This window comes from Muntiacus reevesi, chromosome 13 (genome assembly GCF_963930625.1).
Source record: "Muntiacus reevesi chromosome 13, mMunRee1.1, whole genome shotgun sequence".
NCBI lineage: Eukaryota > Metazoa > Chordata > Mammalia > Artiodactyla > Cervidae > Muntiacus > Muntiacus reevesi.
In genome coordinates, this window is record NC_089261.1 from 37,903,133 (window position 1) to 37,926,241 (window position 23,109).

Below are 23,109 nucleotides of genomic sequence, written 5' to 3' on the forward strand. Positions count from 1 at the left end.
ATTTGCAGCATTTTTTGAGGCAATCCACATTTTCAGAGGATGTTTTTTAGGGGAGTGTACAGGGCAACATATCCAAGTGGGTACTCATAAAGGAAAGAGGAAACGACTGTTGGGGAAATCCTGCTCCAGGTTTTCAGGCAGCCCGTATGATTGACACATGATATCACTGGAGGCGTGTCCTGGAGTGGAGGTGGAGGTGGAGGCGAAGAGCTGAAATTCTGCGGAGCCGGAGTGGGACTGCTCTGTAAGGCACGCAGTGGTTTGCAGAGTGATAGCCGCAGACACAACTCCCAGCCCTGGAAAAGGAACAGCTACAGTTGCTGTAAATGTGCCTGAAAAGCAATTTCCAATCTTTGCTTTAGGTAAGAACTGTTTCCTTCCTTTCCTTCCGTAGACATTTTAAGGAAAGATCAGGTGAGAAATGTTGGCTTTTGCAAGGAACTGATTGTTTCTTTGAACTCGCTTTAGATCTAAGATTACTGGTTGCATTTCAAATTACCAGTATCTTTCCCACTGCTAAAACGAATGCTCTTAAAGTAAATGCTACCACTAAAAGAAAAAGCAGGGTCCTTTTCCTCCCCACCCCCACAACCACCACCACCCCCAAGCCGAGCAGTAACAAGTTTCAAGTCTGAAACAGTCGGATGTGTGAAAAACTGGGTGTTTTTTTTTTTTTTTTTTTTTGCCAAAGAGGGGCTGGCATTCGGTGTGTGGACCAAATGCATGTTTGTTTAGGCATTGTTGGCGACCGAATCCCGAGAAGCAATTGTTTAAAACCTGAATTTCCCGTCTCTGTGTATCGATTTCCAATGCGCAGAGGCGTCGCTTGAACGTTGTTTGAACTCTTAGGCATTCCAAGGGGGCAAAAGCACTTCGGCAAAAACGTGCAAGACTGCATGTTACTTTGGTTCGCTGCTGACACGCCGACTGTGCGCCCGCCTGTCAATCACAGGGAGCAGCAACAGCCAGCACATGGGTGCGGGCGGCGGGCGAGCTGGCGAGCGGCCCGCTCCGCTCCACTCTTCGCCCGGGCGGCGGAGCGCGCGGCCAGTCCAAGTGCCTGGAAAGAAAGGGAAATTAACGTGTTCTTATCTCTAATCGTTTGTAGCAGGCGTTTCGGCCGCGGAACCGGAGGGTCGGAGGACTGGGAGTGATCGCTACCCGGGAGAGGCTGACTGCCAGGACCGGAGTTCCCAGGGACGCCGTGCCCCCACTTGCCCGGCGTGCGGGATCGGGAAAGTGCCTGGACCTGCGTGGGGGCTGAGGGACGACGCCCCGCCTTCTCCCCGGAGGAGAACCCCCAAACTTCGCTCCCTTCACCACCGCCCCTAAAAAAGCGGGTAAAAACCAAAATCCCACCCACCCCCCACCCGCGGGGAGCGGCGGTCGGGCCTCTCAGGCGTGTACTCTCTGCGCGGCTCCGTGACTCGTCCGCGGACGCCGGTTCGAGCCCCGTCCCGGGCGCCGCGGAGCCTCAAACGTCCGTGACGTGGATTTTCACGCGTCAGGAGGCCGCCACTCCCGCCTTTCCCGCGAGGAGCGACTGGACCCCGAGGAGAACTCTGGTCCGAGCACAGCGGCGGGTCGGCCGGCCAGTCACGCGCTCCTCTCCCCGCCGCTCCGCAGCTCGCTTTCCGGAGAGACCCGGAGAGCCCTCCTGAAGGGATTTTTTTTTTTTTTCCCCCTGGCTCTTGGAAGGGGGCTACAGGAGAAGAGCCCCGGAGGTGGATGTTACTGAGCTGCGCGGCGCACGCGAGCTGTGAGAGGTCTGCGCCTGGCCGCGCCGAGTCTCCAGAGGATTGTCCCCCGCAGCCGGAAGGGGGCCGCGGGGAGCGCTCCTGCCCAGCGGCAGAGGCCGCGGGCCGACCGGCCGCAGCTCGGGCCATGCCTCCCCGTCCTCCCCGCCGCGGTTGATGCGGCGAGGGCACGCAGTCGCCCGCACCGGGACCCAGGCCGGGTTGCACTGCTTGGCCGCCCGCCCCCGCTTCGGCCTAGGTGAGTGTGGGGCGGCCGCCCTCGGGCCGCGGGGGCGGGAGGTGCACGGGCGGGGCGGGCCGGGCGGCAGGTGCGGGCCCCGGGGAGCGGCGTGGGGGCCCGGACCGCGCGAGGGGCAGGGAGCGTGGGGCCACCCCCTCTCGCGGCCCGGCCCGCCCGCGGGGCGCTCAGAGCTGGGCAACCCGAAGAGCGACCTTTCGCCTCCGCGCGGGACGGCGAGGCGGGGTCCCGGTCCTCAGTAGCCTGCAGCGGCGGCGCGGGGACCCGGGGTGTCCTCTCGGGGAAACCCCTCCGCGCGAAAGATGCATTCGGGGAGGCTTGGGGCGGGGGGGAGGGTCCCCGGGAGGAGGACCGCGGAGCTGCTCGGCGGGTGCCCGCGGCGGGCTTTCCGGACCCGAGGATCCCTCGGACGGGGGCCTCCCGAACGGCGTGTTCGCGCGCGAGTGCCAGAGCGGACCCCCGGGCCGCTGGGGACCCCCTGGGCCGGGTCGGCGCGCGCCCGCGCGAGCTGCCACTTTATTCTTGTTGTGAGCGCGGCGGCGCGGCGGGGGCGGGAGAGGGCACTGCCACTTTAAAAGTGCGGAGGTCCGCCCTCCTGAGGTAATGGTAACCTCAGCCTCCTCCCCTCCGCCTGCCCGAGAGAGCGGGGAGAGAGAGGGAGCGAGAGAGAAAACTTGTTTTCATTCATAACTTTTTCCTTTTCCTTCCTCTCCGTCAACTATTTATTCCCCGCTCGTCTCAGCGCGGATTGCAGAGGGCGCAGCTCCACCGCGGGAACCGGCGATGTGGCGACACCGCTCCGCCGCCCCGGCCCCCGGCTCGCTGCGCCCCGGCTCTTTAGGAATCCGGCTTCTCCTTTAAAGTGTAGACAGATATTTATTTATAACCCTCCCTGCCTTGGGCTTGCTTTTTGGCGCCCGCATTCGCTCCGAAGGCTTTTCCTGATTTGTAAGCATCCTTGGTGGCATACGCCAAAAGGCTTTGGAAATCCACGGTGATCCTTAGAATGTGATGGGATTGTCCGAAAAGGTATTCGACTTCGATTCGGGGCTTTCTTGGGGGAGAAGAGTCTGCCGAGAGCGTGTGAGCGTGTTTGGGGCTAGATCCAGGGCTGTCACTGCTGGAAAAGGGGCTGTGCTTCAGATCCGAGGTGGCTGACATTCTTTGCTTTTTCTTTTTATCTGGTGGCCTCCTTTACCGGCCAACAGGAACTTTGTTACAGCTAGCATTTAAGACTCAGGTTAAAGTCGTGCCTTGTGCTTTTTCTACTCTCTTCAGATCCACGTTTTTTTTCTTTCGTGTGGAGTCTGACTTACTACTTGTAGATACTCCTTGCTTTAGAAGCGCTGGGTTAGGAAGTGCTTTGCGAGGAGGAATGATTCTGCAGTGTAACGATGGAATTTTTTAAACAGTCCTTAAGGACTCCAGGACTAAACCCAGCAGGTTGTGACCGTGTTCCTCGGGTACAGAGAAGGTAGAAGAAACTAGAAACTTGAGGCTCCGAGTTGGGAGAATGAGCGGGGGTAACGCCAAGAAGTTAACATGTAAGACTGTCCAGGGCCATTCAGTGAAGTTAATAGATGAAATGGACTTCTTTCTGCCTTATTCCTGAAGCTGATGAGATTTGGCTCATGGTAGTGGAGAATAGGCATTTTTTCCTTTGCATTCTTGAACTGTATCAGATCTGTAGATTGTGGGAGGAATTTGTGTGAAAAATATTCTGGTTTACCATTTATGAGAACAAAAACGTTTTTATGTTTAATAGATGGTTTTAAGAATACATTATAAATTAGAAGTAATTTATCATTGGTATTGAAACAGATTTTTACCTGGATATTGCTATACTTTATTACAAGAAGTACATTGATTCAGAGTTGGCAGTGCTTTTGAAAATCAAGATCTGGCATGTAAATACAGATTTTTAAATTAGAGGAAATACAGATAATTAAAATGGCCAGGATTTCCCCATGCTACGTTAAAGGCCAGACACTTATTTGTATGTGAAAATTACCGTGTTATGTGAGTGATCCTTATTTAAACTTAAAAAAAAAATATCAAATGTGAATGGTCTTAACATTCACAGAACTGTACATTGAGTTTTGTGTGTGTGCTTTAGAGGCTATAAAACACGAACTGTTGTGTTCGTCTGCATTCACTTTTACATCTTGTAGACTAATAGCGCGAGCTAGGTTTAAAATTCTGGTTTCTACTGAAGATGACCTGTTAATTGGAGATTCCATTTCAGTTTGGAGTGTCTTTTTTTTTTAATGCATGAAGTATACCTTGACTAATTTCCTGAACACTAATCTAATGCTTATAACAGCAAACAGATAACTAAAGACAACAGCACCATAGCCATTCTTAGTTGTTGTTTTTTTTTTAATGGATATTTTCTTTTATGGAAAATACCCAGAGTTTCTTTAGATGAGAGCTGTTTATTAGTGCTTATACTCAGTGTTCCCCACAAGGGCATACTCCATTTTGTTTGTTAGATTCACAAACAGGAAGACATTACTTCTTGATTCTGCTTTTTAAAAGCTGAAAAAACTTCCAATTCCTATAGCATGGGGTCTCTTGCTTACATTCTTCTTCTATGATGTGGTCCTAAGCCTCTCTCAGAATTGGACTCTGGCCAGGACCCCAGCATCATTGTAATCCGCTGATGAGGGATATCATTACCAGGTGGTTTAGGCAATTTGTGACTTGACAGGATTTCTCACCTCTTCCCCCCCACCCCCCAAATGCTTCTAGTCATTTATTTTCTCTGTTTTTTTTTTTTTTTTTCATCTTTGATTTCCCTTTAGGATTTCAGATGCATGCCAGGTTTCCACTGATTGCCAGAAATCAAGATCACTACACATGGATCCCCCAAATCAGCATGGCAGTGGCAGTTCTTTAGTTGTGATCCAGCAGCCTGCATTGGATAACCGTCAGAGGCTAGACTATGAGAGAGAGATTCAGCCTGCTGCTATTTTGTCCTTAGACCAGATCAAGGCCATCAGAGGCAGCAATGAATACACAGAAGGGCCATCCGTGGTGAAAAGACCTGCTCCTCGAACCGCACCAAGACAAGAAAAGCATGAGAGGACTCACGAAATCATACCGATTAATGTGAATAACAACTATGAGCATAGACCTACCAGCCACCTGGGACATGCAGGACTCTCAAATAACGCCAGAGGCCCCATACTGAGTAGATCAACCAGCACTGGAAGCGCAGCCAGTTCTGGGAGCAACAGCAGTGCCTCTTCTGAGCAGGGGCTGTTAGGAAGGTCGCCGCCAGCCAGACCCATCCCTGGTCACAGGTCTGAAAGGGCAATCCGGACCCAGCCCAAGCAACTGATTGTGGATGACTTAAAGGGTTCCTTGAAAGAGGACCTGACGCAGCACAAGTTCATTTGTGAACAGTGTGGGAAGTGCAAGTGTGGGGAATGCACAGCTCCCAGGACCCTGCCGTCCTGTCTGGCCTGTAACCGGCAGTGCCTTTGCTCGGCGGAGAGCATGGTGGAGTACGGAACCTGCATGTGCTTGGTCAAGGGCATCTTCTACCACTGTTCCAATGACGATGAAGGGGATTCCTACTCGGATAATCCTTGCTCCTGTTCACAGTCGCAGTGCTGCTCTAGGTACCTGTGTATGGGAGCCATGTCTCTGTTTTTGCCTTGCTTACTTTGTTATCCTCCTGCCAAGGGATGCCTGAAGCTGTGCAAGGGGTGTTATGACTGGATCCATCGCCCAGGGTGCAGATGTAAGAACTCCAACACGGTCTATTGTAAGCTGGAGAGCTGCCCCTCCCGGGGTCTGGGTAAACCATCCTGATTTTTGGAGGTGGGTTGGACCTCCTGAACTTCTCTTGCTTTCAAGCTGTGGCTGTTAAAAAAGATGCTGTCAGATACTGGTTTTATTTTCTTTGCAGTTTTCCCATTTCCCACCTTTCTCCCCTTCTTTCCAAGGTTTGGCTCATGGATTGTACTCTTCTCTAATGGATGGTCTTCGGTAAGAGTGGACTGTGAAATGCGTCTGGCTCCCCCTTATGACAAGAGCCTCTGCCATCCACTCGAGAGGGTATTGAGAGCCAGTGGGCTTTTGTGTAGCCTTTTTGTTCTGCAAGCAACTTTCCAAAGTTGTACACGTGAACATATCCACACATGTACACCCAGACTACAGTGATTTAGAGCTGTATTTGATTGGGTACTCTGGGAACAGGGAAATTGGTGTTTAAAGAAGCAGCCGTTTAATTGCTTAAATAAGCTATATATTAAATCTGTCTCCAATTAGGGCTATCTTCATAGCATTGGACACTTAAGTAGCATGGGAGATCTGTTTTTGTTACAAGGTTAAAATTCTCCTTTAACCACTGCCCTCTCCTCTCTCCTCAATCTTCTATCCCCTCAGTTTTGGCCTTATCTTATTTTAGAGATGCCAGGTTTTTTGTTTTTTTTCTGTGTAATTTTAGGTCTGATTTACAATGTAAGTCTTCACATTGGAGATATATTGGTTGTATCTTGCTCATCCTTATTCAAGCTTTCATATTTGTGAAGGACTCGACTCCCTCCCTTCTGTACTCCTTGCTTTTCACCAAATTACTCTTGTCATTGAGGGCACTTGGATAACTGAAGTTGATATTTATATCTGATCAATCTATAGATGTCACAGAACTATGCTGCCTGAAGTGATCTTGGCTCCTTAATGGTTTTTGGCCACTTGGTTAGTTAACAGCTGGGTAGTTCTAATCTTTTCTGTTTCATTGCCTTAACCACAAATTGTGGTGCTTTTTGTATATTTTATGTATAAATCACAAAGTTGAATTCTGACTATTTTTAAGACAAAAGTCTGTTAAACTTTTTTATTGTAAAGAATATTTATTATGCGAATCTCTATTATTTTATGATATTTATTGCAAAAGACTGTTGAAATGTACTCATGTCTGAATATAACAAAATATCAATACGTAACGGAAAATAAGGTGACACGAAGAAAGTACATATGTTAACTATAATGCAGAAAATATATTAATTAATGAAACTGTCTGTTGATTTCTTCATTTATTAGCGTGTACTGTTGTGATTTTGTCATTTGCTTTGACTCTTTCTGCATGCATACCCATTTTCTTTCTTTCCCTTAATATACCAAATCTAGATGTAGGTGAGCTCAAATCTTGAACTAGATGTTTCCTGGAAAATTCATTAATCAAGATTTTGTATTCCAAATTCTGTTTCAACAAATGCCCAAGTGAAGCACTTTACAAAGTGAAAAAAGTTTTTTTGTGATTAATATTAACAGTTCCGTCCCTCCTTTGGCTATTTTGTAAGCAAGGGGTTTTGTGTATATCAATTTCTTGGAATGGGACATACCTGTATGTTTTAAATAATGTTTATCTTAACTCTTGGATTAGTCTGAATTTAATTTTCATCAGCAAAACTTAAAAAATTAGTTCTGTAGCTATATTAGCAGTCTCTGGCACTGTCACTTTAATAAAACATTATAGAATTTAAGAGTGCATCAAGGGGATAGCTAACATTATCAAAGAGATGTTTTAAAAACATTCCAGTCCTTTTCATTCCTTTAATAAGTATTTAATGTGCCCTGATCAAATAACATTGTGTCATGTCTCTTGGAATTAGAAATGTGAGGGTGTGAAACTTTGTATTAAAAAAGTACATGCTTTTAGTTTTTAGCCTGCTGGAGTCAGGACATAGAATCTTTGGGTCTGATAAAATTTTGTTCACGTGACACCTCAGACTCAATTTCGCTAACTCCTCCAAATGCCTAACTGATGTGTCAAACCTGAATAATCAGCATTTGAGAATAAGATGTTGACATAATTTGAACCCAGGATTTAGGCTGTCAAAACTCTTATCCAGATTTTTTGTTTTGGTTGTTGTCTCTTACATGATTTGACTACTAGTTTTGGACTATTTATTTATCCCTTGTAAATAGGCTTTGATTTTGTTTTAATTAAATAAGACATAAGTGATAGTAACTTTTAATGCATTTCCACCAAGCCACTAAACCTATTAGTTGGCGTTGTGACATTTGGCTTAATCAAGTATTTTCTCTATGCTCTGAAAGCAGGAACATTTTTAAAATTTCATAATCTATGGTATTTTAAAATGTGAATTTGTTTCCTCTTGTATTCAAGTTATGTGGTGGTATCCCTGGTCCCTGAATATTGAATATTAATTTGGCTCCTTAATGAAACATGTAAATAGACTCCTTCAAAATACTGTGTAACTTTTTTCTGTTATTTAGACCCTTCATATAATCAGGAATTGGTGTAAGAACTGTCTGTAGTTAAACTAGCCAGACTAAGAAGCTATGGCTTTTATTGAAAGAAATTTATAACTTTTATGAGAATAAGGTATGTTGTGGAGTTTTAACTTCTGGCTATATGGGGAATACATTAAAATTATAATATTAAGATGGCAGTCTGCTGCTGCTAGGGTTCTGTATGCACTCTGGCATAATGTCAGGCCCATATTTGGAAATAGCAATATGTTAGGGGTTCAGACTTCTAACATGCTTGTCAGAGACAAAGAATAACACTTTGATTCAAAACTTCCTCCTCTGTGATGGTTTAAACCTAGAAGAAAAAAATATTAGGATGTGTTTTCATCAGTGCTCATGAGTCCAGTGTGTTTGAACCGAATACTGATGATCATTTTAAAGTGCTGAGACTTTTGAAAGCATTAGCAGAGCTGACATTTCTTACGATACCCCTGCCATTTATTTGATACTGCCAAGTTAAAAATACCACATAGATAGATTAACCTTTCCCTTTTATTCCACAATTTTGTCCCTCTTCCTCAACTGCCAAAGCTTGACAGAATGAATATTTTTTAAGTAGTTCCTTTCCAGCATGTTTTCTGAGTGCTATTCTTTTCATTCAAAGAAGTTTTATTTGGATAATTTAATTGTGAATAAAACCAGTAGAGGATTTCTGTAATTGAGTAATTTCCTGTCAGCAGTTTAATAAAATGTAATTCAGCAGAAAAACGAACTATGAAAAAGTAGATATACTTCTTTTTTGTGAAGGCTTGAGGTGAATCCTTAAACTATAATCTGTGATAATTATTATATAGTTTTCAAAACACAAATCATAGAACTTTCCAGTTATTACTAAGAAAAAAAATTTAAAACAGTGGTTTTTAAAGTTAAAGAAAATAGGTAGTTAAAAACTAATCATGTTTTTACCCTAAAGTTAATATTGAAATCAAACTCAGGATTCATTTGCAGAAGATTGATTTAATTTTTGAAATTGTCTCCTTTTCCTGAATCTTCCCTTTTTTTGTTGAGTGATGTATTTCATGGTAGTTTTATGTATAACTCTTTAGCAAAAAGGCATAATCCCACTTTTAAACATTGAAAAATGGAAGCAAAGAAAGAATGTCTAGACAGTTCTCGTCTTGAACTCTGCCCCACCTCCGACTGTATATATATTGCAAGAGAGTTTGGTATCATTTTTTAAACATCTTGAAGACAAAACTTTAAATCCCTCTTTGGCCAGATGACAATTGGAGAACTGTTTTTTTCATTATTGCCCTCACTAGATAAGATGGCCATGAATTTAACTGACAAGTTTTTGATTCTTCTCATATTACCTCAGATTATTACCAAGCCATTTTGCTGCATGTATTGAACCCCTACCATGTGCATTATTCCATATGGAGAAGAATTCTAGAGCTAGAAATAGATATCAGAATATACTTTATGTTTCTCAACTATATATGAAAGTAAATAGGTCACTAGTTAAAAAGTTAAAAATCAAAAGTCTATGTCATAGTCCAGACCTTCTATCAGAAGGTATCTCCAGGGGAGGAGCTTGATATTCTTAATTTCAAAATCTCCTTGGGTGAGTTTATCAGGCAATTTTGTAATTGCTTTTTTAGCTTCTTGTCGTCATCTTGAGAATAGAGAAACAAAGGCCTGGCTTAAATGTTCATGATAGCTAGCATAGAACCAGGACTCTTCAGATACAGGGTTTTCTTCTTTTCTTAGCAGCAAGCCTGGTACCTTTATGTTGCACATTAGCCTTTACCATTTCTTTTAACCAGAAAGTGTTTCCTTCATAATTAATATATTTGACCATAACTTAGGAAATGGAATGTTTTTCTGCGTATATTATTTACACTTAGCTATCAGAAATATGTAGCAAATGACTTCATTGCCATGATTATTTTTCATATGTTATTATTAAAGTTAACAACTTCATTTGAAAACTGAGATTGTGTGCTTCCTCTGGCCAGGTTTATATGGTAATAATAGAACAAATTGATTTTGATCAGTTTGTAAAGGTAACAGTAACCTGGCATCTAGATTTAAGAACTTACGTGATGGCTCTTAGCATTATTCTAGTTATATCAGAGTTATAGTGATTAAAAAGCAGATTTAAATGTTCTATTTTGTACTGATAGAAAGATTGTTGTTAAAGTCAGATAGCTGAATCATACTAGGTATGCCAGTAACAGCAAAACCTAGAGACTGTTTTGAACTGGGCAATTTGGGAAAGCATACTAAAGCTTCTATCATTCACTAGCAAGTAGTCTAAGAGTGTGTTTTGATAAAATAATCATAGAATCATACTTCTAATGATAGAAACTTGGAGGTCATCTATTGCATCTTCTTTAGAGATGAGAAAGCCAGGTTCACAGAGCTTACTTACCTTACTTAGTCATGATCTAGTTGCCAAACTAAAATAAACTTTGTTAAAAAACTGCTTGCTGCATATGTACCTGTGTAACAGATTGGAAGAAAGGAGAGGTTGGTTGGGGGAACAAGACAAGAGTTTAAACCAAAATTTCAGGTTAATTTGTAAGTTATAAAATTTAACAAATTCGTGAAAGCACGATGGACTAATAGTAGTGAATACTAATAGTAGTCCAAGCAGAGAAGTAAGTGCCTTATTTAGAAAGGAATCAGACAAAACTAGCTGAATAAATTTGATGTAAGAAAGTAAGGTGTGTATTTGAGGAAACTGAGTTCCTGTTTGGCTAGCAGCAGTTCTCAATTTCATTTATGAGTAAAATAGCAACAAACAAAACCTGTGCCCTGGGTGGGGCTTTGGCTTTTGTTTATTTTATAAGCACCCCAGATGATTCTACAGCATAACCACAGTCAAGAGGCTCTGAATTAAATTATGGGTACATGTAGAAGAATCACAGGTGATTAAAATGGCAGATATTAAAGTAGGAGGCCAATTATAAAGGTATTAAGGGTCAAAACTAACTTGGAGGTTAATAGGAAGGGAAAGGAGGGATCAATGTGAGACATATATCTAAAGGACTTGGCAGTTATCTGTGGTTTTGAGATAGAGGAAAAAACTGAAAATGATACTGAGGTTTTTGGACCAGGGAGGATAGGCAAATGGTAGTTCTGTTGAAAGAGTTGGGTAGACTTAGTTTAGGAGGTATGTGGGGTGGGAAAATTATGAGTCCTATTGGGATAAACTCTTATAATGCTGGTGAGTTGCCAGAAGCTCACTGAGAAAAAAAAAAGTCTAGAATTTTAGAGGAGGGTGATGACCCATCACCCACATTGGGGTGATAGGGAATCTGTTGCATAGATTCCCAAGAGAAAGAATGAAATTAAAAACAGGCTTGGGATAAAATCTTGAAAGTGAAAAAGTGAAAGTGAGAGTCACTCAGTCCTGTCTGACTCTGCGACCCCATGGACTGTAGTCCATGGAATTCTCCAGGCCAGAATACTGGAGTGGGTAGCCTTTCCCTTCTCCAGGAGATCTTCCCAACCCAGGGATCAAACTGAGGTCTCCCACATTGCAGGCAGATTCTTCACCAGCTGAGCCTCAGACCCTGAGGAACGTACCTACGTTTAGAGGGCAGGTGGGGCACCTCGGGCCAGTAGAGAGGTGGTCAAAGAAGCACAGGCACTGAGAGATGGAACTGAACGCTCTGGACTGCTCTTCACTTCATCAGTTCCTCTTGACCACGCCTTAGCGGCCAAAGGAGACTTTGAAGATAGGAATTAGTAACAGTCAAAAACTGCAGACTCCCAGCTAAATTTGGTGGGTGGTGTTTAGGTGAAATTGTCATAAGAACCAGGTGGCATGGGGTTCATGGGTGGTAAGTACATGCAAGTAACAGCTTTAGACTATTCCAGAAGTCTTGAGATGATAGGAAAGTAACTCAAGCAGGTAACAAGCTGAGGACAATTTTTAGAATAAGGAAAACCTGCGCCTTTTTGTAGGCCTACTGGAAGAGGTAGGAGGGGATAGACGAGGAAGCACAATGAGGACACTTTAACCTTGGCAAGAATGATTCTAGAGGAAAGAATAAAAGATGAGCAGGAAGAAAAAGACATAGTGGAACTCTAAGAGGGAGAAGAGGGAAGTTGAAGAAGCACAGCAAGTGGAGGATGGTCTCCTCTTCAAAGTTAAGATGCTTAAAGGACTGAACGTGGTTCCTGAGGGCAGTCTGGAACGGCTAGAGGTGGGGATGCTAACTTGTGGTCAATAGGAACTGATGAAGTGAAAAGCAGTGCAGAGAGCTCAGCTCACACTGAACCTGGAATTTTGGGGAGCCACTAAGCATTTTATTCAGATTTTATCAAGACATTGTCTGCAGCTGGTTAGAGGCTCATTTAAGGCAGAGAACAAGAGACCGTTAAGAAATGGTGAATTTGAAAGAGGTCACAAATCTTAGGGTAGCGATCTGAATATTTGCCGAAATGACTGGCCAGAAGAATTGGTTGAAGTTTCCAATGAGGATGAAGTACAGACTTAAGAGTATGGAAATAGCAGAGGAGGACAGCTGAGAACAGAATTTTCAAATCAAGACCTTAGAAGGTGGTCTTGATACCACCTTTAAGGGTCTTGATACCATCACCTCAAATGCTGAGGGTATCTGGAGTTTCTCTGTGCTCAAAGGTAGCTGAGGTAGAAAGGAGATTTCTCCGAGTAAAGGATGAAGAGGAGGAAACTGAGGCCAATGTGTTAGAAGAGTTGTTAATTTAGGTATTAAAATGCCAGAGGTGGAGAGGAAATTTTAGAGGCTGGTGTTTCTGTTTGGACATTTATGTTTTTGAACACTTTAACTTGTTTTTAGGCTAATGGATTATAAATTAAGTAATTACGATCTGATAAAATATAAGATTTCTTAAAAAGGAATGAGCTAGAGCAGTAGAATTTATTTTCAAATGGGTCGTGCTCCATTTATAGCACAAATGGTCTGTTAACAAAATCTGTTATTGAATAAAGGAAATATATCTTCATGAAAATTGATTGACCAGTCAATTCAGTCAAAATAATACACAGAGCCAAAAGGCCTTCTGCTTTCCACATTCCCTTCTTTAAGCTTTCGCACACTTCAGAGGCATTTCAGAAGGCAAAGGGATTGGGTCCAAGACCTTAGTCCTGACGTTTCCCAGAGTCTGCATGTTGCGGATTTGTGATAGAAGCTGTGAGTGAATTTGATTCCTTAATAGAAATATATTTTATTCTTCTGGACCACCCAGAATCTGCCTTTTACTCCAAATGCAGAGAGGCCTATCTTTGTAAAGAAAACTGATCATGTTAGAGGTATTTACAGGCTATGTGGAGTTCTACTTTGTGGTTTATAAACCTGCTTTTGGAATTACCTGTAATTTCCTTTTTGTATCTGCCTTTGTCCATTTTTGGCTATTGCTCTTTAGTAGTTACCAGGAACAGAATCCAATTAGGGCAGATTAAAAAAAAAAAAAAGTGAAACTAAATTTATCAATAAATATTTGTTTTGATTGCCTTGCTAGATTTATTCATAAGACTTCAGAGAAGGAAAGATGCTCAGATGAATGACCAAACTGAAACTGTTTTTGCAGGGTTTTTGATACTATTTCAAATGTCACAAGATTGGCAATTTTTGAGAGAAAATAAGAATTGCCTGGTTCTGTCAAACTTTTAATCACTTATTTAACAATGATATTTTTGATGCTGAGGATCCCCGTCTTTGACTAGCAATGCATAAAGTTTTAACCATGTGATTGGTGTTACTGTATCAGTTGGTAACTGAGGCTGTGGAGGCAGCCACATCTGTCTGCAAGTCAGGAAAGGCTTCATAGAGAAGATATGAAAGATGAGTAGCAATTCATCAGGTAGACAAGGAAGAGAAAAAGCATTTCAGCTCAATATAAAGGCATGTTAATGGGAATGATCATGGCATGATGGCAAGTAAATCAGAATGTTTGGAAAGTAAGGTGTCTGTGGGAAAGATAGGAGCCAGTCATGGAAAGTGTGGACGTCAAGTTGAAAAGCTTGAGCTCTATCTTGTGAGTGAGAAGGAGTCACAGAGAGGCCTGATTGTAAACAAGAGAGTGACATGAGCAGATTAGACTTTCAGAAAGATTCTTCAGGCAGCCTTGTGGAGAATAGACTGGAATGGAAGAGGGAATCCAGCTAGGTCATTAAATATGATGATCAAGATGATTAGTGTGACTGGGACAATGGAGACTGAAAGGAAGTATAGGTTTGAGATGACTGGTAGGTTGAAAAAGAGGAGTGAAGAGGGATAAAGGTGACTCATCACAGGACCAACTCATAACTGGTCCATGACTGGTTTATAACTGCTAACGTAGGCAGAGAGAACATTTGTACAAATAAAATGCAGAAGGAGACCAAAATTTTCTACATTGAACATTCCACTAATTGTACAGATTTGGGAATGATTTTTTTCCGCCTACAACACATCTCTCCCAGAACAGTTAATGAGTGATGAAGTGGACCAAAGGCAGGAAGCCATAAAGCAGAGAAGAGAATCAAAGCCTTTGCAAATCAAACAAACTAAATTATTAATTCTTTCTTCCACCCTGGCTCCCCAGACAGAGTTCACTATGTATCACTCAGAAAAGTGAGTTATATACAATATTTGAACTTTGTTGTCAGAAATACCAAATTCCAAAATAGAAAATTCAGCAAGTCAACCATTTTCTCCCAATTATCTAAAAACATTAACTCTTTCTACTCCCTCCCACTCAACCCCAACACACCCTGGCCCAGGCATTAAATTTTAAATCACTGGAGTATCTTCAAAAAATAATGCTTGTAACTTCAGGGTCCTGATTTTGCTTATTCCCTATATTTTTCTCTGTTGGTCAAAGTAAGAAATGGTAATGGTGATGGTGGACAAAGGAAGAAGGGTGGTTAGGGAATATGTTTATTAGGTTATTGGGAATAAGATTAGAGAAGCCACTCAAAGTCAAATCTGGGAGGACGTTAAAGTTCCTTTCCTTTCCTTCATTCATTCAAAAGTAAAGACATTTGAACCCTGGAGAGATGAAATGATTTACCCAAGGATAAACCGCTAGTAGGAAGTAGAGCCAGCTGAATGAGAAAAAGATGTGAAAACTGCATTTAAAAGTCCTATGCTATTTCCATTATATAGACCTTATCTATACTTGAAGACTTGGAGTTTAATTTATTAAAGAATTCTCCTGCCGATGCAGGAGATGCAGATTCGATTCCTGGGTCAGGAAGATCCTCTGGAGGAGGGCTTGGCAACCCATTCCAGTGTTCTTGCCTGGAAAATCCCATGGATAGAGGAGCCTGGTGGGCTGCAGTCCATGGGGCACAGAGTAAACCGTAACAACAGGCCAAGTTAGTAAAATCCAGATTCTTGCAGAAGTTATACCAAAAAAAAGGACAGAACAATTTGGGGATTGAAATTGGTCATTTTTCTTTTTTTCTTGTAGTTTGAATTGCTTATAAATGAGAGTATTGGAGTTAAACATTTTCTACATTTTATAGGTGGTATGTGGCACATGTAGAGACTTGGAAATGGTTTTTTGAGAAGTGATCATTATAAAGCAGAACAACTTGAATTTGAGGGAGGTTGGCATTGCTTGATTTCAAAAGTTTAGTTAAAAAAAAAGTCAAGTGTGTAAAGTCCACATTTCTTCATGTCCTGTGTAGATAATGGGATTTTTTTTTTTTTCTCCTTGGCACTGGAATAGGTATCATATAGTACCTTAATTTGTTAAGTAAAAACTTCAACTAGGAGGAATCTCTTAACCCTTAGGGAAAATATGCTTCATATGGTTTGTAAAATCTGGTGAATTTTGGAAAGAAGAAAAGCAGGCAGTACTCTTGAAAAAAAAAAAAAGGTCTGCTTGAACTTGCCTTTCTTGAAAAAAACAAAACCCAACATTCTTTCATAAAGCATTTTTTTTTTCAAAAGTATTTGCCCTTGAGCATTTTTTCCTACTTACCCATGCTTATCTTTCAAAACAAACATTTATTCCTTTCTACTATAGAGTGTGAGGAAGTTCCTTTGAGGTTATGCCCTACAAACATATCCAAGCAGTAACTGTCACCTCCTTCCTATGGCACACCACAGGACTAACTCAACCACAGGCCGCTCTGAGCAGAGGGCGGTGATTTCACGATGGGGGCTGGTCATATGTTACCTATGGGACTGTTTCTCGAGGGGAAAAAACACAGAACTGTATTTTTGTGTTCAAATAAAATTTTGGGTCCTTTTGACCCAATGGAAAATGTGTGTCTGCTGGTGACTGCCAAGTTGGAATATGATGATTTACACTTGGAAACATTTGTGTCATTTATCATATGATGTTACTGGCCTACAGCATGACTCCATAACAAATAACTGTATTAAAAATTAATCTTTTCCAGTTCATCAGACTGTATGTCTCTTGGAAGCCCCACGTTTTCTCTTTCCCTTTTGCCCTATCCTCTTTTCCTCTCATCACCCTTTACATTAACTATAGGATTAAGTTAAAATGCATGCACCAAGTATTTGTGCTGGGCTTTCAGACTCCCAAACTGCCCTTCTGCCCTTCTTTCCTGCAACATAAATCTTCTATCCAGTGGAATTGGTTCACTCTCTGTTCCTGCAAAAAAAAAAGTGAAAGTGTCAGTTGCTCAGTTGTGTCCAACTCGCTGTGACCCCATGGACTGTAGCCTGCCAGGCTCTTCTGTCCATGGAATTCTCCAGACAGTAATACTGAAGTGAGTAGCCATTCCCTTCTCCAGGGGATCTTCCTGACCCAGGGATTGAACCTTTGTCTCCTGAATTGGAGGTGGATTCTTCACCATCTTTGTCACTCAGGAAGCCTCTACTCTTTTATAACTAGGTTTAAATCCTATTTCTCTGACTAAATAATCTCTCCTAAAAATTCTATAGTAACATCATTGTGTAGAAGGGTCATTACTTTTAATGTTTACAGTGTTAAAGAAGAGGCAAAACTTTACCACTGCCTTCTTGAAGTTCCTGTTGGGCCTGAGAATTAATCGACATCAGATAGATTAACAGGGGAAAAGCATACAGATTTTTTACATGTACCTGTGAACCCCATAGGAAGATGAAGACCCAGAGATGTAGCCAAGCCTAAGCATTCATACTGTGGTTGAACAAAGAGAGAGAGTTACAGAAAAGCAACTAAAATATATGAACGGTAAAGGAAGTTGAGACAGTTTAACAAGGTCTGTTTGTACAGAGTTCTCTCGGCCTCCACCCTCCATCTCTGGTGATAAGAATGTTCCTCTCCTCCTGGTACAGTGAGGGAACCCCTCATATGTGAGTTTTATCTCCTGCTTCCAGAAAGAGAAGAGGAGGCCACAGCCCCCTCTTGTACCTGCTGTTTTTCAGTGCTTCTAGCTCAATATAATCCTTACGCTAAGGTGGCATATATTGGGGTGGCATTTTCTGCCCCTGTTCAAAGTTTATGTCCTGTCTCTCCTTTGATATTGTAATTCTTTGAGCTTATGTTGTAGATTCACCTGTACCCCAAATGTGCTTTGTCCATAGTAGGCGCTGAGTACATATTTATTGATATATTTTCCTGCATTTTACAATTGCGTCATAAGAACTCATATTTGGATCTTGTTTTTCTGACCAGCGGAATATTTACTACATTAATAAAATATATACTCTGATATGGTCTGTAATCTGCTTTAAGCCATTTTAGTCTTGCATATTCTAACAAATAGGGCTCCACCTTTACTGGTGGCTCAGCGGTAAACAATCTGCTTGTAATACAGATCCTGTGTTCGATCCCTGAGTCGGAAGATCCCCTGGAGAAGGAAATGGCAACCCACTCCATTATTCTTGCCTGGAGAATCCCATGGACAGAGGAGCCTGGTGGGCTACAGTCCATTGGCTCACAAAGAGTTGGGACATGACTGACCTCATACTGAGTTGACTTGAGGGTCCTGGAGGAGGTAAGAACCCTGCTCAGCTTCCTAGGTGCTGATACTCTTTCTCCTAGATACTGACCTTCTTGTTCAATTTGCATAGGCACAAAACTCTTCAAAATGTCCCTTTTTTCAAATGTATAATGGCTACGCTATATATGTTTTTGGAAGCTCCAATACTTTGGTCACCTGATGGGAAGAACAAACTCATTGGAAAAGCCCCTGATGCTGGGAAAGATTGAGGGCAGGAGGAGAAGGGGATGACAGAGGATGAGATGGTTGGATGGCATCACCAACTCAATGGACATGAATTTGAGAAAACTCTGGGAGTTGGTGAAGGACAGGGAAGCCTGGCCTGCTGCAGTCCATGGGCTTGCAAAGAGTCAGACATGACTGAGTGACTGAACAATATGTTTTCGAAGATTTATGATAATACCATATAACCTATTACTCAGTTAAAACATTGTTTTTACTAAATACAGTAACATCTCAAATTATACATGGCACATAATATTTTTGTAAGTACCTAGGCATACAAACTTTTGGTATTTTAACAAACTCGTGAGTTAAGGAGGGACTGAATTGTTCACCTAGTTTTATAAGTAAGAAAGTTTGACTTAGGGAGGAAATACGATTTTCCAGTTTCTTGGTAAATTTAAGACTAGAACATAACATCCCTGACTCTGTTAGGTCATTCTGTGACCTTTCTGATGTGGTGGTTGGTGGTTGAGTTGCTAAATCATGTCCGATCTGTGGTGACCCAAGGAGGGTCTTGGAATGCAGGAACGGAAAAACCAGGCCCTTATTGTCCTTCTCTCTCCCATGTTGTAACTATTCATGGAGCAGTATAACCTGTCTCCCCTCCTACCCCATAGGGAGAAGGTATTTGCCCTACTCTCCCCCCACCCAGTATCCGTGCCTCATCCAATCAGCAAATGACCCGCAAGACCCCTATCCCACTCCTCGTACCCTGGGTGTAAAAGTGGACTAAGGACCCCTGTTTAATTTCGGTTCTCCCTTGAGCTGGTCCGCTGTTCTAACAGCGTCTCCCACTCTAAGAAACTTTATTCTCCTCTCATTCTGCCTCACGTCTGGAAATTCTTTTCCAACCCGGACCCGGACCACGACTTTGTGACCTCATAGATGTAGCCCATCAGGGCCCTCTGTCTGTGGGATTTTCCAGGTAAAAACAGTGGAGTAGGTTGCCATTCCCTTCTCCAGGGAATCTTCCTGACCCAGGAATCGAACCTGAGTCTCCAGCACTGTAGGTGGATTCTTTACCACTGAGCCACCAGGGAAGTCCCAGCCTTTCTGATAACCATTAAGAAAGAACAAGTGGGTGTACCACACCAGCCGATGAGGCATCCGTGTTCTACTCATGACTTGAACTGTGGTAAAGCGTCCAGTTAAAAAAAAAAAATCACTAATTTTATCCTTGAATTTTACATGGAGTCTCATTCTAAATTGTGCTGTGCTTTATGAAAGATAATCTGACCAATTTCTTAGTCGCATTTCATTCCCAAGGTTTAGAAAAAAATGTTCATGCATTTACAAGGAGTATATATAGCCCAAGTACACAAAAGCAAATTTTAAGTGCTTTGGATTTTGATTATTTTAGAATACTAGTTTACCACAACTCAGCTGTCTGTAGTGAACCCTTGGCCTCTGATTACATTGTCCCCCTCCTACTCTATCCCTGCTCAAATGATTAAGTGGAAAGGATTCTAATTATGTAATCTCATTTTGGGGAAAACTGGGAAGAGTAGGTAGAAACCTAAATGATGCATGTTAGAGCTAGGAAACTGGAGCCAGCTCTCATGGTACTCTAATTAAAACTTTTATTTCTGCAGATTTATTCTGGGGTCCTTGCTGAACAGATCTGCCCCGGGTTTCTGCTGGTGAGTTTTTCAGCAGGAATGCAGCCTTTGTTTCTTTGAATAGTTGAGTGCAGATTAGTGGTATGCCAATTTCCTGTGGCCTTTCAGAGCTGCAATTTGAGCCCTGTTTGCTCCTGGCCCTTGCACAGCGGAAAACAATGGGTGACTTCTTTTAGGTTTCACTTCAGGGCTCTTAGAAACAGGGGAAGTGGCTAAAGCCCTACTTTACAGGTAATTAACAATAGATAATGTTTGCTCTGCATTTTTTAGAGCCGATAAAAGGTAGAAGAACATATTCAGCTCCTGATTTAGACACAACTGCAGTGGTTTTACGGATACAAAAGCTGTCTTAGCGTCAACAAGGTGGCATTGAAATCTGGGTCACATATATGACTGAGCACAAAACTTTTAAAAAATAGAATAAAAAGGAATAATTTTAAAACACTGACAGGTAAGCAAGAAAGCACTCCTTAGAGATACTAAAAGAAACTGTCATTTTAAACCATGCATTTTAGTTAACGGTGCTTTTATTATATCCATGTCTATTTTATGAGGTGAACAGTTTTCATCACTTATTGATACTTATTCAAGACAATTTTTTATGTTTTATAAATTCAACTCTAGAATCCACCTGCTTGTTTAAAATAGTGTCAGCTTAAGAACTTTTTACTTGCCATCACGTTTAATCATTAACATAAGACTGTCTTATGAAATGGTCTTAGCTGCCTAATATGTTGTAGAAAACAGTGTATTTTACCCTTTATTATATGTTTGGTAGTCATGGGTTTTTTTATTTTAATACTCTACTCTGAATAAATAGTATTTTTTTAAGATTACCCTTCTCCCTGAAAGGTATTATATCTACCTCGTGACAGAGTAAGTTTGTAGCTGTGTTGACAGATTAATTGATTTATTCAATCTTCAACAGTTATAAATACCTACTCTGCCCCCACATATTGGCAGAAGCATTAAGGATAAAAAAGACAGTGGGGGCCCTGTCCATAAGGAGATTATGGCCTTCTCTTTCCCAGCATTGTTGCCTAAAGAAGGTTGAGGCTTCTCTTTGGGGAAAAAAAAAATCTCAATTTTAATACTTAAACTTTATAATTGTGATGTGTGGACAGCATTCTTGATAAAAATCTAAAGACTGGGTCATGTCTGAGTTCCCCCAGTAACTTATTTTTAGAGTGAACATAACTCCAAACCCAAACTCAGTGACTTTTTGTTCCAAGCCAGCTCTAGCTACAACATGAAAATGTCACCTTACTCATCTGCTCTTTAGAGATGATGAATATGGAGAAGTGGCTTTAGTAGAGAATTTATATACCATTTAAAACCAGAGCAGCTCTTTCTAAGTGTGTTTAGACACCCTGGAGAACAGTGTTTAAGTACAGAGGTGTACAAAGGTGAAGGAGCCCTACATCAATTAATTAGTCAGTCCAGACTTGCTGAACGCCCAGACCGTGTGCAGACTGTTCCAGGGGTGTGGGTTTAAGGAAAAAGTCTAAGCTCTTGATCTCCACTAAGAGCTGGATCAGGAGGCTGACCTGGCAACCGGAAATAGGAAAGCGCTTAAATCCTCTTTTCTGCTGATAAAAGTAACATGTGTTTATTGTAACACCGTTTTTTGAAAATTTAGAAAAAGAAAAAGGCAGAAAACAAAAACCACGCACAATCCTGCTACCCATTTCTTAGTTACAGGGATTTTAACAGGTCTCTGCATATTCTTGTCTTCTATTTTCTTTACCTTCTAAAATAAATTTTTAAAAAATTAGAAGTAGACACATGCCTATACTGATCTCCCTTTATTATCTTCATTGCTCACTGAATCTTTTAGACCAGAGGCATTGGTTCCAAAATATGGTATAGATCAGAGCAATGTTTCAGAAAGTGGTCCTTTTGAAATGAACCAAAATTTGTTTTTTTACTTTATTTACTTCCCTCCTTTCTGTCTGTCTCCTTAGTGGAGTGGAGCCCTTTTTAGAGAGTTGAGAAGGAAAAAAGCTCAGCTTGTCCTTTTCAGCTTTCCAGCTCTTACTCAGCTACACATGTTTATGGGAGGAAAACTAAGATACTCGATAAGATAAGCAAAAGAGAACTAAGAAAATTGGGGTTGCCAGGGAAGGGTAAAGGCTCAGTAGCAGAAATACAGGATTCTTATTTAAAATAAACTGTAATTATTTGGTATTGCCAATAACTATAGCAAGATAATCTTGTAAAGAAACGACTTAAAAAAAAAAAATCAAGCGCAGCTTTGCTGTGAGAGCTAGGTTGCTGTCCCCTCTCTTCCTCATCTCCCGCTTTTTAGGTTAATCACGTTAACGGGACTAATAGTTTACCTTAAGAAATTGTCTCTAAAGACTAATGCTCATCATTTTCCCCATGGTGATCGGCTTCGAATTATGTAACCAACTTTATTATCACTGTCATTAAAATCAGTGTATATTTCATTCTGGTTGTGTAGGAAGTGATTACTTAAAGTATCCATTTAAAGTATGACTTAATGTTTAGATAGTGAACTTGTATGTTTATCATGTCAAGGCCTCAGAGAAATATTTGTTTTCCTTAAGTGCTCTAAAGGACTGCCCCATCACACACAGTTGTGACGAGCTCTCTGTACACCCACAAAGTTATCAATATAAAAATAGTACTGCCATAATGGCACTGTCGGAAGGTTCAAGTTCAATTATTCTTTTGTTCCACAGATGGAAGGCCTTTTTGGAGTTGTAAGCAAGGTAGATTTCTTCAGTGTACATCAGTCTCATACTAGAAGGCTGACATGTTTCATTTTCCATGATGAAAGAACTCATTTGCTGAGACAACTGATGCCCTTAGGAAGAAGTGACAACCCTATTTTGATTTTATTTAATTAACCTTTTACAATGACTCCTAGATAGGTCAAGTGTTTTGCCAAAAATTCAGGTATTTGAAGGCAGCGGTGAGCTCACTTAATTTCTCTGTTTTAAACAGAGTGCTTTTGATGGTTTACTAGACACGACATCACAGTTTCCTGTTTCATATTTGAGTTAAGCAGAGTTAGAGAAAACCATTTGCCCTAAGCTTTGAAACTCTAGGGACAAAAACCCCCTGACCAGAAGC

The 23,109-nt window shown here is 41.7% G+C and overlaps 1 protein-coding gene across 3 annotated transcripts; it reads left to right on the forward strand.

Annotated features, from left to right (window-relative positions):
* Window positions 1–224: 224 nt before the first annotated feature.
* On the forward strand, window positions 225–7,023 carry SPRY1 (sprouty RTK signaling antagonist 1). Of its 3 annotated transcripts, XM_065905082.1 has the most exons (5): window positions 225–362; window positions 1,109–1,340; window positions 1,699–1,995; window positions 2,738–3,024; window positions 4,800–7,023. In XM_065905082.1, the coding sequence occupies exon 5, from the start codon at window positions 4,855–4,857 to the stop codon at window positions 5,812–5,814; it is 960 nt and encodes a 319-aa protein (XP_065761154.1). In that variant the 5' UTR covers window positions 225–362; window positions 1,109–1,340; window positions 1,699–1,995; window positions 2,738–3,024; window positions 4,800–4,854; the 3' UTR covers window positions 5,815–7,023. The 3 variants fall into 3 exon arrangements, with proteins under 3 accessions (XP_065761154.1, XP_065761153.1, XP_065761155.1); XM_065905081.1 differs by lacking the exon at window positions 2,738–3,024; XM_065905083.1 differs by lacking the exons at window positions 225–362; window positions 1,109–1,340; window positions 1,699–1,995 and having other exon boundaries at window positions 2,464–3,024.
* The last annotated feature ends 16,086 nt before the right edge of the window (window positions 7,024–23,109 follow it).

Coding starts and splice junctions, on each gene's coding strand:
- SPRY1 (XM_065905082.1), top strand. CDS start 4,855: ATGGATCCCCCAAATCAGCATGGCAGTGGCAGTTCTTTAGTTGTGATC.